Below are 19,628 nucleotides of genomic sequence, written 5' to 3' on the forward strand. Positions count from 1 at the left end.
TTTTTCTGGCGAGGGGTAATGGTCTCGGTCTACTAGAGTTGCATAATATAATCCTTTAGCCGACTTGCATCACTTCCAAACTTCACCAAAGAACGTAAGTACAAAAGAACAGATGGTAAGCCAAACGAAATATAACAGGAACCTATATACCGTTCGATAAACTTGAATCAGTAATCCTATTACATGTATTTCCCCTCAGTTGAGCACTGGTGACCTACAACATTACTTCCATTCTGCTCAAAATGGAATGGAATGGAATGGCATGCTAAATAGCTCCAATCTACAAAGGGAAGGGCAAGGGTCATGAGGGCGATCTTTAGCTGCATGCTTCAAGCCCCATTACACTCTTTTTTTGTTTTTTTTTTCTGGGTAACTTTACATGAGAGGCATGAGAAGAAGACAGCGATACAGAATAAAGCTGGAAAGACCAAAATCCCAGAGGCTGTGCAAGACTTACTCCATGGTTTACCACCAAATTTGCATACAAAAAGAGTTACAAAGAACAAAAAACAGATCCGGTCATCCGATGATAACATGCAAGCCTACTCATTTAGGAAATCTCTTGTGGTAAAGATCAGGATCGACATACTCCACAGTCACAATACGGTCATCAAAAAGTCGTCCATGCAGACAATGTGCAGCCATGCTAGAAGCTTCAATTCTTTTAAACTCCACTAGAACACAACCAGCCTCAAAACAATCAGAAACATTGGGCATCTCTTCCTTGTTTTCACCTTTCTCAAGAATGTCCGATCCCATTTTCCCACAGGAGTCTGGTTCTGAGGCACTCGATCTTCCAACATTGTCCAAAAATGATTTCTCCATGACACGCACTTCATTTTTCATCTCACAGGCCCCAACTGTAGCATCAGAAATGCTGTCATTGCTCATCAACTGGTTTGTCGAGGTGTTCAGGTTTCTAGTGCATTCTGTAGAACTGATATCCAGAATCTCCTGGCGGGCTGAGCCAGTATCAGTCCGATTGCCATCGTTAATAATTCGTTCATGACTCTCATCATTCAATATATCGCCGACAGGTTTGTAATGAGAATGGCCATCATGGAAATTGATGTTGCTAGTATCACCAGGTTCTTTTAAATTGCTAAAATGGATGTTTTCAGCAGAGATGGCATCACCATTAACAGTTTCATCAGCATTCACAGATTCTATGCAGCTTTTAGGGGGCTTTGACGTGATATTATTTGCTAACACTTTATCAGTGATACTCTCTCCACTTGCTTCTTCTGAATTGTCCTTGTAATCCATAGCAGAACCACTCCCATCCACTGCTGTAAATGCTGCACCAGTAGTATAATTATCAATGTGCTTGACAACATTGATGGCTTTGACAGTACCAAACCTGCAGTATTGGATGACACATAGAGGTGCATTTAGACACACATTACATTTAAAAGGCCGGCAAGGAGATTGGAAGCAAGTGCAGACTAGAATAATTCAGTTATGAACTTATATTATCATCAACCTGGCACACTCCAGTCTTATGTCTTCCAATATCTCTTCCAGTTCGGCTTCAGACAATGATAAGGGTCCTACTGGATCCAACTGTACATGAGATGCATTGGGAAATAAATTTTATTATGATACTGATTCCATAACAACTGACAAGAAAGAAAAGCAACAAAAGAATGCTTATTAACCATACCACATTTTTTAGCTTCAAAACTCCAGTGGGTTTCTTCAGAAGTGGCTTTGCATGCTCAGGGATCCCATAGAGTGGCAACTGATTAGCATTTCCCTAAAAAATAGCATAACAAGGTTAAGCATAGGACTACAACAGACTAAAATTAAGATGAGAAATAAGGAAATCAGAGATAACAACCAATGTTGGAGTATCTGGAGTAGCTTGTACCACAGTGAGCACTTGTCCTCCCAACTTCATACCATTAAGACCAGCACACGCTTTTTGAGTTACCAGATGATCAACATACTGAACAGTCCAGACCAGTTTTAGATTCTTGAATGAGAAGCAACAGACATATTTGGCTAAATTTAAAAGGACATAAATCACAGAAGGTCAAGGAATATAATGCAGCATGAGAAATAGATTTCATATAATATGGCAGGAGAATTTTCAATCACCCAGTGACAAAAAATGTATTTTTACAAGTTACCATAAAAAATATTCATGTCAAAAAGGATAAGATTAAAGATCCATAATTTCATCATCCAAACGCAACCAGCACTGTCAGAAGTTTTATAGAATTAAACACCCACACCAAAAACTTACTGCTTCTTTCTTTATTAAAACCAAACTAGTGGATTGAAATTTAGAATAATTATAAAAAAAAAGTAATTTTCTTATGATTCAGAAGAATTTGATCAATTAGGAAACTAATGAAAATAGGTGGTACCTCAAGAAAAGCACATTGTCCAACACCTTCCACATTATGCTCAAAGTGAAATGCCTTTAGAGATCCAAAGGCCTCAACAATCTCCATAAGCTGAAAGCAGTACAGGAACTTTAAGCACAAGAAAGATGGCGACAATAAAAAGTGACATTCGTCAATCATCTTACCATTTCAGCTGAGATAACCTTTGATATTCCACCAATAAAAATCTAAAAGAATTCGAGAAATCCGTTAGCATAAGAAAACATGCCTTCACAAACATAAAATTTGAAGAACCAAAAAAAAAAGGATATCCATAAATATTTTGTAACAAATGAAAGATAACAAGGTGAGCAGGAGGAGCAGATGCCATACAAATTGCAGGACACATGAAGATATACATAAAAGGCCCTTATCACATTGATACAGGAAGTATGTTCATATCCCAATTTATAATTGATCAAGTACAAAATTTTAGACATATTATTACAAAAAACCAAACTACACAATAAACCGGTATCGCATGCAGAAAAAAAAAAAGAAATAAAAAAGAACTACAAATCACAATGAAATCACTTCTGAAAGAAAAAGCCCGTTTGAGGTATAAATTTAAGACAGTAAGTCACACTATATAAGGATTCTAGCCCAAAAATATTCACAGCCTTAGGATTAAGGAGTCAAACATGTCATAGACAAACAGTTTAGGATTAAGTAACCAAACATGTCACAGAGCAAAAGTAACAAAAATGAATTACCATTCAAATGATGAGCAGATTATTCATGTTAAAGAGGAATCAAAATATAATTCAAATGATGAGCAGATTATTCATGTTAAAAAGGAATCAAAATATAAAGTCACTACATGCTTGACTAGAGCATCATGAACGAGGATGCAGAACAGACAAAGTTAAACAAAGTTATAACACTCTTCTTCCTTAAAATGCATACCTTATGGCTTGAGTCCTCGACATCGTCACTTATTGAAGTAGTTGCATCTACTGATTTGTCATCAACACCAGTCTGCACGAAAATAGCAACTGTCTGAAAACCTGCTACATAAATAGTAACCACAATGTACCTCAGAAACAGAATTTCAGACAAAAAACAACTGTTGCATGATAAACAACTTGGAGACTTCATATGCTAATCAAGCACAAAAGCCTTGATTGAGTTGCCCAAAGAAAAACTATGAAACAGTATTTACGAATACAGGGAACCTGTTGCACAGACTTCATATACGCAAATAAATCACTTGTACAATCAAACATCACAACAATTTCCAGTCCACATTTAAGAATCACAGACCTCTTACTTAAGAGCCAATACATAATCCGGAACAGGAAACCTTAACCTATTTGGGCTAGTGCCGAAAACAGAGGCAAAGTTAGACACAATGCTCAGGAAAGACACAAAACTCCAAATACTGATTGAACAATTACTTAATTCTAGAAACCATAATTCTAGAAACCTCCCGTAAAGTACCTGATAATATCAGACTATATCCCTTTTCAAAACTTAGACATACCTCCCCTTGGTACTGCAAAATGTTTACAATAATCATGACTTAATCAATCACCAATAATTATGCCTCTTTATATGAAATGAAGAAAAAACTACAAAGAAAAACTTAACAAAGAAATACTAAAACCGCAGTTTCCCTCCTTACCAACTCTTTCTTGCTTACCCTCTTGTTCATCATTTTTCTAAACAAATACCTTCCAGTTCCTCCCCTAAGCCATGAGCCCAATGGCCCTTTACCTCCTCCCTTCTCCTATTTTCTCTGCCTCTCAATTTCTGCAATAAATGCATAGTTCACCGGGACGATATATAACTCTTTTGGTAGATAAGGAAAAGGAGGAGGATGCCGGGTTTGACTGGAGTAGTTGATAATAAATTAATGGATTATATGCACAAAAAAGCTCCTTGTGGTTAAGCAAATGTACACTTTAGCTACCTATGGTTTGTAAACCTCACTTTAACCCCCTATGGTTTTAACTAAATTGAAAACGTTAATTTTCCAGTTAATTTTAACAGTCAAAGAGAATAGTCAAGCTATTTAAAATAATGATGTAATTATTAAACTGCTCTTTAGAATGATGTTAAAATGATATTGCAAACAAGAAATGGGGTCAAAGTGCAAATTACACTTTCTTCCATCTTATCCAGGAAGCTCCTTTTGCTTTCTAGCAGCTCTTTGCCTTTCTTCCTACCACTCTCCGCCCTTTGTCATCATCCTCTTCACCACTTCTCTTTTATCTTCTCCAAATCCTACCAGTTCCTCCACCGCCCCCCTAATCTCCTCCTCCTCCCTCTCGTCTCATCAGGTTCAAAGTGGTGGCCTAGACCAAGTGGTGGTGCGGACGGAAGGCGCTTAGATAGTGGCAATGGAGAAATCAGCGCTGAAAGAGGGAGACAAGGAAGAATGGGGTAATTCGGTTTTACTAGAGGTGGTTTCAATTGAAAACTTAATATTTTCTTTGTAGAGGATGAGCTGCAATTTTTCAATTGCTATTGTGGCTATCACACTAAGGCCAACTGTATGAGGGTACAGATGTAGAGTGAACCTTGGACAGCTATTATTCTCTGGTTTGATGTCCACGTTATTATTTCTGTTTTGTGGGCAATTTGTTGTCGATGTTAGATTGAAAGGAAAAGAAATTGTAGGAGTAATTTGGATTAGTTTATTATTCCAAAGCAAAAAGGAGAGACGATGTTGAAGAGGAGGTAGTGCCTAAGAAGGAAGCAGAGGACTAAGGCCTGATAAGAGGCCACGGTTTGGCTTTGGAGAGACATTTTTTTTTAAACAATTTGGTGTGTCTAAATAAACAAATGTCTAATTTAACCTTTACGAGTGTTTAATGTAACAGAAAACATAACAGTTCACTTTGGTTCAAACCATGGAGTGTTAAAATGTGGGTTTCCAAACCATAAGTCGTTAACTTGTATATTTGCTCAATCACAAGGGATTTTTTTGCATTTAACCCTAAATTAAGAGATTGGCCTTCAGTTGGATTTAAGGTAATTACGTTTTCAGCATATGGGCTTTACAACAAATTTTGAGGTTTTCCTTCGGATAGGATGGTATTGAAACTCAATTAGAATGCTATGCTAATTGTGAAGGCTTTGACAGAATACTACCAGTTCAGAAGCAAAGGGGTTGGGAATGGTGGTGGTGGAGGTTCTTGATAGGCTCTTTGGAGAGGCATAAGGGATGGTGGAAGTGCTAGACAGGCTTTTTTGGAGAAGAACAAGGGATGGTAGTGTAGAAGGTTCTTGGTTTTCTATAAGGCATGAGGAATAGCTAAGTGGTGGATGGTGGTGATTGGTCAAAGCAACCAATTTTTATTAACCATAAGGGTAGTTTTGTATAAACGTGTTATTCGTGGGCTGACATGACCATTTTGCTACCTAAACCAACTCAATAAGGGAGGTATGTGTAATTTTTGAAGGATGAAGCATATTGTCTGCAATTATCAGACAGCTCGGGGGGAATACCTGAAATTTTGCCTAAAAAATTTATAGACTGCTCAAGGAACTAAATTCATATAGCAGGAAGAGTGGATAATCTAACCTTATATACCATTACAATATAGTAATTAAGATGCCTTGTAAGGTATTTGCTTCACATCCCAAAACCGCCATCTATAATAATTTAGCTTCCCAGCTAAAGCAATAAAAAATGCAACAGTAAACACTAAAAACTGGCCAAAGAATGAAAAGCTTGTGCTTGGTTTAACAAAATAAACAGTCAAATCACACAACATTCTCCAAACAAGTAAAAACCAAAATCAACCAATAATTACTTATTCATCAAGAGACACAACATAATAAGATTCCCAACCATCTTTGAGTGTAATCAGTTCAAACAAGATGCCAAAAAGCTCTTTTTTTTCTTGGATGACAAGTACCACTTCTGCACACATCTACTTGAGTTTTTAAAGGGGCATCCACACAAAAATAAATAATACCAAATCATGAAATATTAAGAAAGTTACAGTTTTGCTTACCACTTTTTTCACATGAATAGAAATATTATACATTGAAAGTCCAATTAAAGACCACAAGCCCAACCCCCACTCGTAAGAATTTAAATATTTATTCTTCCAGCATTACATTCAAGCTGCTTTGAACATTTATCCCTTAAACCATGCAGCCATAGAGCAAGGGAATGTTTGAGCTCAAGAAATTCGAGGCATCTAGATACCAAGCAGCAATGATCATTAACAAATAGCAGGTCCACAATTAATAGAAAACTTAAAATAAATGAAGGCCATTTTTATTAGGAGTCTTATTAACATCTGAACCAATTAATTTCTTAATTCCAAAGAATGACCGAAAAATCTACCAACATGTTCTTATGGTTCCTCCAAGTAGGAGCTGTACTCCCCACCATTGAAACATGTGGTGCCAACTAGCTCCTCCTCTTTCTGCAACCCCTGCCCCCAACCAGAAAAATAGCAATAATGAAGCCAGAAACTAAAGATGCAGCAAAACTGAGCTTCTTGAAGGAATCCATAGAAGAAACTGTTTCTCTAACCTAATTTTGTTTGTAGCAGATACTAAATTTTGATGCAAATGACACGAACACTTACCCTCTCTCCTCCTCGGATCCTCCATCACGTTACATCTCCTAGTCTTAGTTCTACCAAAAAAAATGAACAACAGCCAGACAGCACTAGGAAAAAGTATGACAAACCAATCTTAGATATAAAATTCTCTATGTACAAAATTGAGGACTGATAAGGAAAATCAAAAATAATTCCCACTTACAAGCACTCAAATATTGCATTAGAAGGAAAATTTAGGAAGACCAAATCATACATCCAGACAAGAAAAAATACTGAAAAGACAGATTGAAGAAAAACCAAGAAGTCCACATCTTAATCAATACGCGATAAGGTGAAGCATATCATCAATCCCTACACGGATTTAGTTATATAACTGCCATAGAAAGAAGCAAGGCTCAAAAAGGGTAATTGAATGCCAATAGCATAAAGCTTAATGGATTCATTGTTCTTACAGTCACTTCAACAAAATCCTTGGGCCGTCTGATTTTAAGAACAGACCCAAAGAAGGATCTGCCATCAAAGAAAAGTGCAGCTGAAGCATCTTCTGGTGTCAAAAATTCAAGAAGAGCTTGACCCTTCTCCTTGTGTATCTGCAGTACAGATACAGCAGAGCAAGTTTAATCTGGTACATTAACATGCATGACAACCAAAAGATTTCTAGTTTAAGAAAAGTAGCTAAATGCCTACCATACAACTGATGCACGGAGAAGTTCCTTTAATATGGTTAACACCCGAAGACAGCAGGAAATCATTAATACATTCCACAACAGCTTTCTCAGAAGCTGTAGGCGGTAAATTCTCCACATAAAGCCTCCTCATTGGCCGTGTTGCTTGTGTTAACTGGATGGAGTCAATGGCATGTATCTGAGAAAATGAAGTATATTGAGAAATACCAACAGGCTTTATTGCAGCTGAAATAGTAGGAATCACGCTCAAAGGCTTGGGTCCATTCTCTGATGCAATTTGGCTTGAGAACTGCACATTAGAGGCAAGAGAACTGCTAGTGTCACTTTCCTTTCCTACAGGTTGATGGTCCCAGCCAGCAGTTTTGCGCTCTGGAGAGCGAGTAGTTGGGGAAGGAGTCTTTGCTGCAGCATCAGTTTTTCTCTTTCTTGGTGAATAGCCACCAAGCCCACTTGAAGATCCAGAATAGCGCCTGTGATTACTATTAGGACCATCAGTTGATACCCTCTTCCTCTCAGTATCGACATGTGATCTTTGAGATTTATCTTTATAAGAGTAGTCCTGGTCATCCACCAACTTCCACCTGTGGGCCGTTGGTGAAACTGAAGAAGACCTCCTACTTCTTTCTTGATCACGCTCTCTGCTCACAGACCTTTTCCTTTTGGGCCTCAAGTCTTCATAATAGCTTCTTGATGGCTCTTTTTCCTTCATTTTGGAAAATTCTGAATTCTTTGATTTACGCTTATCATGTTTTCTTGGAGCATCCTGGTCTCCAGTTCTCTCCTTGTCTTCATCTTGATGTTTCCTTCTGCTTTGCTTCTCTGGTATTACTCTACTTTCTTCGGCATATTTATCTCTCCCAGTCAAAGCTCTTGAATGTCTCTTCTGTGGTTCATTTTTATAATCATGCCTCGTTTGGTCAACATCTCTGCTCCTGCCGTAAACCTGTTTGTGGTCATTATCTATAGCTTTTCTGTGTTCCCTCTCTGTTACAGATAACCCAAAAACCTTTTCTCCAGACCTCTCCTTTCTGCTCAAATCCCTTGAATGTCTCTCACCAGATCCATTTTTAGAATCTTTATTAGAACGATCACTTCTCTTGCTATTGTAAGTATGTCTATCAGATTTGCCTCCACTGGCATCATTACAACCTAAAGTTGTTATTACTGAGCTCAATTTGGCGCCCCGCTCTCGGCTTTCTCCAGATCTGTCCTTTGTTGAATATGTATTATCTTCTTTTCTCCGAGCATGGATCCTCACAGAATCCTCTGAAATAGATATAAAACCACCATGAATAGAACAATGTTGTCCGTCTCCATCACTTTTTGGACCATCAGAAACATTCTCCATATTGTGTTTGCCATTACGTTCTCCAAGAGCAGATTGAATTCCCCCTGTTTTCTTGTTTTTCCTTCTAAGCATTATGTCTTCAAAGCTCAAAGGTCTCGTCCGAGCTGAAGTGCCCTCGTCGCAAGAAACCAGGGATAGCTCTTTATTATTTCGATGCTTCTCTTTATGGTGACTGGATCTGCTCATGCTTCCCACTATTACTTTTCAAACAAGAGAGTTCCAATCTTCCAGCATGCTGAAAGAACCTAAAGCAACAAACAGCTTCAAACACAATACCCATCGAAAACTTGACTACCTCAAAACCTAAAGAGATCAATATAAAACCTACCATAGATAAGTCAACTATCTAGAATTCCTCAAGAAAAGCACAAGTTCACTGTCTGGTACAAAGAAGTCACTACATATACCCATATAAGCACATGCATAAGGCCTTGTGTGATGGCAAACAAAGTCAAAAATCAAACTATTGCTCAACATCTAACGACTAAAGACCACATTATCTCATCAGCAAACAACAAGCAAAATCCAAGTGGGAAACCAAGACAATTTGCAGGCCAACTACTATTGTATGCAGATGTCATCTTCCCCATGTCAAAATGAAGCATAGGTTGGAATGTACATTGCAACTATAAGGACTCAAAATTTATGAAAGCTGCCCAAATGGCAGCACCTAAAACAGTTGAATTATCCATTACATGCATTTATCCATCAACAGAAATCCACAATCAACAAGAAATACACTAACAACCAAAGGTCAAAATTCTAAACAAAAGTAAAGCAAAAATACAACCACCCTCCCTGCTCTCGTCCTTACTATTAACCAATTAATTTTGATCCTTTATTTCGCCTTCAATTCTTTTCACAAGTACGACAAAACTCGATTAGAACATATCGATACAGCCACAGAAACACCTTTTCACCGCAGTCAATCCAATATAAAACATTTCCAATTACACCTCATACATTAATTGCAAAACAAGAATAAACAATGCAAAACACCAAATATTAATTCTTGTTTTCCTCATAAAAGTTAAAACTTTTCATCCCTAGTTAAATTCTAACTTCAAACCCACAAGAGTTTCCCAATTCATCAAGTGGGCCCACTAAATATCCCTCAAATCTTGCCCTCCAACCCCTACACTTCACTCCAAGACATGAACTGTAAATTTATCTATGCCAACCGAAAATCTTAATAAAGGTATACTTTTGCTTCCCTCTTTCCTTTTTTTTTTTTAATTTTAATTTTCCAAGAATTGCAATAGCAAGAAAAAGTTAGTAAATAAACTTCCAAATGTTTAAATTAAATGAATTAAAGAATAAAATCAATAAGCATTTGTAATCTGAATACTAAGCAACTAACCAGTGTGCATTTGCGAACAAGAACAATTAAAGGATATAATAAAGAGGGAAATCAACAAAACCTGCTGGAGGGAATTGCAGAGGACGGAGAACTCACCGGAGACACGCCGGAGAAGATGATAGAAAGAATTGATAAAATGAGACGACTGTAATGTTCGGGGCAGCGACAGTTTAATTGAGGGAGAACCGGTGGCATAAAACCTAGACGACAGCTGAAGATATTATAGCCTGTTAAATGACCTTTCTACCCTTATTATGATAGTTTTGCTTCAGGGGAAAGTTTTGAGATTCAATATATATTAAATTGATGAACATTTTTTTTTTTTAAAGATTAGATTGATGAACAGTTGTACTACTATAATATAAGATCTTATTCTTGAATTAAAATTGGCTTGCAAAAGGAAGTCGAGTGCAATTGTGGTAAAAAAAATGATGGTTTTATGATCCACATTGTTTGGATTGCTCTTTATTTCCCTAAATATATTTGCTTACATCATCATTACAATTTCCAATACACCTTTTTACATTTCCAATTACCTTTTCATCTTACATACATCACATCACAAAAAGTGTTACAGTAAAAATATCTCAAATAACTTACAATCCAAACAAACTGTTTATTATAGTTTTATACGTCATACATATCGTAATCTATTAACTCTAATATTGTGAGTTAATATGTATGATCTATCGTAAAGATCTTGTTCTTGAATTAAAATTGGCTCACAAAAGGAAGTCGAGTGCAATTATGGTAAGAAAAATGATGGTTTTACAATGTTGTTTATGGCATTTTTGTGCATTAATATATATGATTTATCGTAATCCATTAACTCTAATGTTGTGCTTTAATATGTATGATTTACCGTAGTCTATTAACTCTTATATTCAATGAGAATATAAAGCACAAAGTGATGAAACGATTGATTTCTCAAAATCTAAATCATGTGAAAACTTGGTATAAAGGTAATAAACGAATGTTGAACTATAAATACTTGCTAATTGACTTCACCTAATGACATGCAATGTAAGTGCTGATTCCATAAAAACTATTGGCTTTGTAGTATATAAACAAAAATATTTTGATCATTTTGAATAAAATCGAAAATGTGTTGAATAGTATCTAACTTTGTGTAGTGTTCAACAATTACGGTAACATTAGACATAAGATGAGCTTAACATGCGGACCTATAACATAATCATTGCGTTCTATTGCAAATTACAAAATAGATGGAGGACTAAAATGATAAATCTAATAAACTAAGACGTGCAGGACTTCCACCTGTGTCGCATTTCATTTGCTTTCAAGTGAATTTTTAACTCTGATGTATATTATTCTTAGTGTTCAGTGAAATTATGGTGACTAACGAATGCTTTTAATGGTGGACAATTTCATTCTTGTGCAGATCAAAGTGAAAGGTCTTGGCCACTGCAATTCAGAATCAGGTGGCATATATATCAGATGCTTTTTGTAATTTTGGAGTTGAAGTTCGGTTTCTGCTTTTTTGTAAATTTTAGAAGGTACGTAGATGTTCTAACATGGTGTAGTTGGCGTTTGGTCACTTCATTTCTGATTGGGATAAACAAGATCACCATGAAAAATTCTGGTGGACATGATCTGGTGGATGACCAACAAAAATTCTGAACATTGATAGCTCCTTCCATTTGTGTAACTTCACATAGCAGTCGAACTCTTTTGGTGTCCTGAAATTGACTTCATGTACAGATAGGTTCATGTTCCTGATTACATGTAGAAAGTCCTTTGCATTGAAGTTCTTCAGACCTATTATTAGTGCAAGATTCTCCAAGAATTTGCAGCTACGGAGGAGTTGGACGGGAAAGTGATGTAATGCATGGATGTGAGATAGGGCAAGAGACCTGAGTTCAACCAGAATTTCAATTCCAATAGGTAACTTTGTAACCATAGGTGAACAGGAGAGTTCTAAAATTTTTAGCCTATTGAGATCTTTTACCATTGGTGTTTCCGCTAAGTTCCAACGTCCACACAAAATCAGTGCATAGAGATTCTGCAATTTTGGAATCATAATTCAAGTCTAAATAATAGAAGTTTCTAAATTGTTATTTCGCAGTGTTTCAATCAAGTCAAATTTTTAGTAGTTTTGTTGGTGTCCAAGTATAGTAGTTTTATTATTTAGAAATTAGCATGTTATTATAAAATTTCTTGTTTGTTTGCAAGACTTGTTTGTCAAGTCATTAGTTTATAAATAAAGAGTCATGTTATTGTGGTTAGTTGAGAAGAGTAAAATTTGAGAGGTAATGATATATTATTGATATTTATTCCTCCTTCTTCCACACAATTTTTTATGTGTGTAATTATCTCCCATATACATTGGTTCTATGAAATTTAGCTCTTCTCCTATAGCTTTTTGTTAGAATATTTTTGGATTTTACATCTGATATCAAAGATCTTGATTCAAGAAATTGATCCTAGGGTATCTGAGAATATTGAAGAATTGACCCGACTACAAGGTTAGTTGTGGGTGTTTTGCATTATCAAACTTAAGAGCATATGAAAAAGTCAGTTGATCAAAACCACAAGGTTGTGTCATGGAGTATCTAGTTGGTGAGGATTGGATCATAGAATTGGTCTCAGAATTGTCAAATTGATTGGATTTATGAAGACAGAGATCGAAGAAGAATCCTAACTGTCTGTTAAATTGTGACGAAGTGAGTTGTTAATGAATAACATCAAATTGTGCAACGAAAACAACCTATCTAGGTGCACGGATTATTGTAATGAGAAAATTGTTTGATTTTTAGCAATGTCATGTCTCAAAAAAAATTTCACCCTTAATTCCAAACTCCTAATTAACATAGACTCTATATACGAAGTAACTTGCTAAATATTGTAATTTTGTACTGATCAATGGGGTAATATCTATTGAGAATACTATTACCAAATATCATAACTACAAAATGACAAAAATGATCATTAAATTATTTAATTCTTTATTTTTGGTCACTGCACTTTTTATTTAGCCAAAATAGTCATCCAATTATTTAAACATGCAATTTGGGACTGACAAGTATACATTTTCATTAGTTGAATGATGAAAAAAAGTAGATTTTTACTAGTTGAGTGACCCGAAATATACTTATTCATTAATTAAGTGACTATTTTATCTAAATAAAAAGTTTAACAACCAAAACATGAAATTTGAAATAGTTTGGTGACGTGCGTGTGCATAGTTGACAACAAATTTTTATTTAACCAAAATAGTCATCCAACTATCTATTCTTGCATGGTAATCTATACTCACTTCATTTCTTTTTATTTTTTTAATGTAGTCTTTTCAAGTTGCAGATTATGTTGTTTTTGTATCGTAATCCAATAAAGAAAACTAATTTAGTTGCTTCCGAAAAATAAAAAAAAGGGAAAAAAAAAACAACAACTCAACAGCAATAGCCTAAGTTTATAGGATTGATTGACCGATTAAAATAATAACACAATTACATATACTATATGCTTGATTAACCGACTAAAACAATGGCACTAAATACAAGTGTAATATACATGTCAATGGGTAGGGTTTGGATTGGATCACTTTGATCCAAATTTAGAACCATTAAATCTAATTAGATCCAGACTCATACCCTTATGGGTTTGAAAAAATAAGTCCAAATCCAGACTCTCTTGAATTTAGATATTCAATGGATATCCGTTGTATTTTAGTAAACACACTAAATAAAAATGTAATTAAAAATATATACATTTTAAAAAATATAAACACCATCCAGTTTTTATTTTCAAATAATAAATTTAATATTCAAGAAGTTGAATGCAATATTATGAACTAAAAAAATAACTACTATCGACTGCTTCTATTTATTTTTAAAACTTTAACTGTATCTACGTCAAATCTTTCATTTATTTGCCTTTACTTTTTCTCCTTTTTCTGAAAAAGTTTGTACTAATTACAATGACAATTAGAATTAGGATTAAAAACGAAAACAATCATGAAGTTTTACTGTATTCGATCCAATAACCATAGAATATTATAATATTTTATAAATTTACTAATATATATACATACACACACACATATAATTTAATTATATATACATGGGTCTGGGTAGGATCTAGTATATATTTGTATTTGAACATGGATAATAAAAAATTAGACCCTACTTAGACCCATAACTCTTTTATAAGGATGGCAATCGGATAAAAAACAGATTGGCGGATCAAATCAAGACCTGGGTATAATAAAAGACCCGTTGATTTGAACACGACCCGCCAACCCACAGTGAATCAACATATTTGACCTGAATACGAAATTTTCAAATTCAACTGATTCGATATGACCCGAAATATAATTTCAATTTACTAATCTACCGCTGTAATTTCTAATAGAACTAATTCCACACAAAACTAATTACATAATCAAATAATAAATACCCTAATAAAACAATCCCAAGTTAGATCTAGAGTAAATAAAGACACCATAAGAATAGAAAATAATGTAATATTTCATTTGTCCAAACATAACAACTCCAACTTCACACAAGCCAAACAAATTCAATTAGAACAATTAGACAAACGGCTACTAGCCAAATACAAGTTTAAAGTCAATACATTACAATGCACATGAAACAGATAAAAATACCTGTTTAGATAATTTTTTTATATTTATTAACTTATTTTTATTTACTCAACGGGTCAACCTGTTTCTGATCTGAATTTGACTTGTTTTTTTTTCAGGCTCATTAGGTTCAACCCGATTTTGACTCGAACTCAGAAAACCTAAACCCAAACCCATTAATTTCGTGTTAGATTTGTGTTCTATTTTCAAATCATGTAAAAAATTGTTACCCCTGCTCTTTTACAGAGTTTGGGTCTAAGTAGGGGAAAATGCCGGTTTTCATCCCCAAACTTTGGGGTAAGGACACATTTCGTCCCTCAACTTTTGGGCACGACACATTTGATGTTTGAATTAACAATTTTTGACTAATGTCATCCTCAAACGGCAATTTAGCCAATTTTTAACGGAACTGGTCATGTGAAAATCACATGACCGTTAAGTAAATTTAAATCACATTTTTAACAAAACCTGCCAGTTTCCTGCATGCAATCAGTCAACTTTTGGCAATTTTGACTAAGCATCCATCAATAAACACTTGCGTCCCGTACGTAAGGGGGGAAAAAAGCTAAAAATAAGGATAAAATGAAAAATAGGCATGAAAAGAAATAACCAGCATGAAAAATGAAAAGGGATAATTTCACAAACATCCCTTGAGATTTTTAATAGTTACAAAAAGCTCCCCTCAAAATTTAAAAATTACATATACTTTGCATACTTTTACTATTTATATAAGAGCAAATTATTTGAGTAGCCATTGAACTATTTGAATAGTAAAAATTTGGCCCTTCAATTATTCATAACATATTTTTACCCATTGAACTATTAAAAGTATAAACTTTGAATTATTCATAACATATTTTTACCCATTGAACTAGTATGTTTTGTATTTAACATAAATTAAATATGTGAAAGTTAAAAAAAAATAATAAATTGTCCATAACATACCAGCTCTTTATGGGAAACTGGCAGGTTTTGTAGTATGTTTTGTACCAGCTCTTTATGGGAAACATACCAATTCTTTATAGGAAAAATTGGTTAAATAGCGCCCAAAGGAAAACTAGTATGTTTTGTATTTAACATAAATTAAATATGTGAAAGTTAAAAAATAATAATAAATTGCCCATAACATACCAGTTCTTTATGAGAAACTAGTAGTTTTGTAGTATGTTTTGTACCAGCTCTTTATGGGAAACATACCAGCTCTTTATAGGAAAAATTGGTTAAATAGTGCCCAAAGGAAAACTAACATGTTTTGTATTTAACATAAATTAAATATGTGAAAGTTAAAAAAAAATAAATTGCCCATAACATACCAGCTCTTTATGGAAAACTGGCAAGTTTTGTAGTATGTTTTGCACCAACTCTTTATGGGAAATATACCAACTCTTTATAGGAAAAATTGGTTAAATAGCGTTTAAAGGAAAACTAGTATGTTTTGTATTTAACATAAATTAAATATGTGAAAGTTAAAAAAAATAATAAATTGCCCATAACATACTAGCTCTTTATGGGAAACTGGCAGGTTTTGTTAAAAATATGATTTAAGTAATGGTCATGTGATTTTCACGTGACCAGTTCCGTTAAAAATTGGCTAAATTGCCATTTGAGGATAACATTGGTAAAAAATTATTAATTCAGACATCAAATGTGTCGTACCCAAAAGTTGAGGGACGAAATGTGTCCTTGCCCCAAAGTTTGGGGATGAAAACCGGCATTTTCCCGTCTAAGTAGGGGTTATTAAGAATTTGAGAAATTAAATCCAAAGTACAGTGGATCTGGTAGGACCCAATCCATTAATATACCTAATGTATATTCCTCTGGGATGTTTAAAACAGAACTGGATTCGGATGCAAAAAGGTCGTCTTAATTTTTTTCCTCTAGTTTTCAAAGTCGTTTACAAAAAGCGCCTGCCTTCCAAATCCTGATCGACGTTGTCTACCAACATCCTCTCTTAAAAGTTTTTTTTTTTTTCAAGAATTAGTGGTTCGATAAAGTACCCTTTTGCGTTTCTCAATCCCAATTTTCCTCGGTTGTTTTAGCAATTTCTAATCTTGCTGAAACCAACAATGGAGAAGACGGCAAAGAAGGCACAGGCAGAAGGCAGCGAAGATGATGGCATATCAAAATTACCAGAAGATATTATGCAATACATACTTTCAAATTTCCTAACACCAAAAGAAGCAGCCCAAACAAGGCTATTGTCCAAGGCATGGCGGAGTGCGTGGCATACATCCCCAGTTGTGTGTTTTTGCGAACCAAACTTCGGTAAGAGCTCCAATCCTGAATTTTGCAGAGCCATGTTCTTGAATTTTGTGAATAAGGTCTTGCTGAATTATCGTGAGCATAACCATAGGATACAAACTTTCAAGCTTCAGATGATATTTAACACTGAGTCCGCTCAACTTGTTGATGAATGGATGAAGATTGCTCTAGAGAAAGGATTGAGAAAACTTGAGCTCAGAACTTATGAGAAGTCATATATTTTACCTAGTATAACCCTTGAATCTAGATCCCTTGAAGAATTGGTTCTATACAACTGCAAGTTTGAGCAGAAGCAAGTAATAAAACATATAATGTGTCAAAGTCTTAGAAGACTAGATCTTGAAAATGTGTTTTTAGTTGATGAAGTATTGGAGAATATCATCTTAAACTGTAGGTTGATTGAAAATTTGAAAATTCATCACTGTGACGGCTTGAGAAACATTACAGTAAAAGACCTCAAAAAACTCAAAGAATTTTCTGTTATCTATGATGGGGAACAGAATGTTCAAGTTTATTCACCAAATTTAGAATCCTTTACTTGTCAGAGAGGTTCATGGTATTGTCAGTCAATCCGAGGGAGGCTTAGGTTGTTCGCAGCTCAAAATTTGAAACTCCTAGTATTAAATGGTATTTGCATCACTGACGAGTTTTTCTTGGGCCTTGGAAACGTGTTTCCGCACATTGAAGAATTGAAAGTCAGCAATTCTGATGATACACATAGGATCAAGATATCTAGTCAGTCCCTCAGGAAGTTGGAGTTGATTCGTAACGAGAAATTAGAGGAGGTGCAAGTTGATGCTCCAAAGATTGTTCAGTTTGTATACATGGGCAGCAGCATTCCCCGTGTATCTATCACCAGTGCTCCCTTAAGTCATTTGGAATCAAGAATTGGAGTAAATTGCAACAACAACGTGAACAATTCCTGGTTCTTTAAACTAAAGGAGATGTTAACCAACTTGGGACAATCAAAAGTTTTTCTGGGGATATCTGTTCGTGCAGATGTAACAGTTAATCTTAATGAGATTAGAGATGGTCCAACCAATCCTACACCTGAAATTGAAGAATTATCTGTAGAAGTTGTTTCGTATTGTGCATCTAAACAGACTACTGCTGCAGCACTGCTAGATGCATGTTTTTGGAGCTTTCGTCCTAAAATCATACTCCAGGAGTGGTGTTTTCGTGGAACAATTTACTTCACACAGTTCCTCCTCGAGCTGTTGATGATTAGCAGAAATCAAGACCATCTGAATTTGTTGGAAACCACGTTTTGGCTGAAAAATCTAAAAGATGTCAAAGTTGTTGTGATGAAGAGGTCTGGGCTAAACGATGAGTGGCAGCCTGAGCTTTCAGACTGGAAGCCCCTACTTTATTCATGTGACGATGGTGGTTTCAACACAGCAGTTCATTTCAATTTAGAATGGTGGTGAAAATATATACAGTTTGGACTCGATTAGGATTCCGGGTTTTATGTGATTAGTAAGTTTAGATTACGTTTTTCACTCTAGCAATCTAGTCAGTCTATCAGGAAAATACAGTTGATTGATAACGAGAAATTAGAGGAATTGTCCAAATGTTATTGTGCTTGAATACACAGGCTCGAGCATCCCGCATGTAATTTTTACCCTTCTCTCAAGTCCTTGGGAATTTAGAATTGGTCTAAATTGTCATAATGCGATCGACAATCCATGGTTGTTTAAATTAAAGGAGATGTTAACAAGCTTGAGGAACTCAAAAATTTTTTCTGGGGATTACTTGTTGTGCATCTGCAAAAGTTGATCTCGATGAGATTAAAGATGGTCCAATGGATCCTAGACTTGAAATTGAAGAGTTATCTATAAAATTTTCTCAACGGCAAGGACGGAAGGTTTCTGCAGCTTTTCTAGATGGATGGATGCGGTGCTTTTGTCCTCAAATCATACAACAGGAGTGGTGTTTTCTTGGAACTATTCACTTCACACAGTTCCTCCTCGAGTTTCTGATGATCAGAAGAAATCAAGACCATCTGAATTTGCAGGAAACTAAAAAGCTTTGGCTGGAAGATGTCAAAGTTGCAATCTTGAAGAAGAGTATATTAGATGATGAGTGGCAGCCTGAACTTTTGGACTGGAAGACTTTGCTGCATTCCCACGACTCTGGTGATTTCCACACAGCAATTCGCTTTGATTTAGAATGGCGGTGAAAATCTTTGCAGTTGGAACTGGTGCTAATGCAATTCAGGGCTTACCTGATTAGGAGATGTAAACTAATATGTTATCCTTTAGCTATCTGCAGTGGGATGAACTTTTTCTTGGAACGAACATTTTCTATGGTATGATCTTTTTTGTTCAGCCTTTTCTGTCTAGATTCTAATTTCCTTAAAGGACATTGAAGATTTCAGGTTTCATGACAGTTATACTGATGGAATGCTGGGATTAGTCAGTCCCGTAAGCTTTACTAGATGGGAATTCATCTTTGGA

The 19,628-nt window shown here is 35.3% G+C and overlaps 2 protein-coding genes across 5 annotated transcripts; one reads left to right on the forward strand and one right to left on the reverse strand.

Annotated features, from left to right (window-relative positions):
* Positions 1-113: 113 nt before the first annotated feature.
* LOC113765504 lies at positions 114-10,490 on the reverse strand. 4 transcript variants are annotated; one of them, XM_027309710.1, is made up of 10 exons: positions 10,407-10,490; positions 7,604-9,195; positions 7,369-7,506; positions 3,297-3,368; positions 2,537-2,578; positions 2,373-2,462; positions 1,841-1,948; positions 1,664-1,756; positions 1,484-1,563; positions 114-1,360 (listed from the first exon to the last, which is right to left on the reverse strand). In XM_027309710.1, exons 2-10 carry the CDS (start codon positions 9,134-9,136, stop codon positions 547-549), a joined length of 2,970 nt encoding a protein of 989 aa, XP_027165511.1. In that variant the 5' UTR covers positions 9,137-9,195; positions 10,407-10,490; the 3' UTR covers positions 114-546. The 4 variants fall into 4 exon arrangements, with proteins under 4 accessions (XP_027165511.1, XP_027165512.1, XP_027165514.1 ...); XM_027309711.1 differs by having other exon boundaries at positions 10,372-10,453; XM_027309713.1 differs by lacking the exon at positions 10,407-10,490 and adding an exon at positions 10,372-10,387 and having other exon boundaries at positions 7,604-9,185.
* Positions 10,491-16,976: 6,486 nt separating this feature from the next.
* LOC113765841 lies at positions 16,977-19,351 on the forward strand. The gene is made up of 2 exons (XM_027310088.1): positions 16,977-18,555; positions 18,945-19,351. The coding sequence occupies exons 1-2, from the start codon at positions 16,977-16,979 to the stop codon at positions 19,349-19,351; spliced, it is 1,986 nt and encodes a 661-aa protein (XP_027165889.1).
* Positions 19,352-19,628: the final 277 nt, after the last annotated feature.

Source organism: Coffea eugenioides, chromosome 3 (genome assembly GCF_003713205.1).
Source record: "Coffea eugenioides isolate CCC68of chromosome 3, Ceug_1.0, whole genome shotgun sequence".
Taxonomy (NCBI): Eukaryota; Viridiplantae; Streptophyta; class Magnoliopsida; order Gentianales; family Rubiaceae; genus Coffea; species Coffea eugenioides.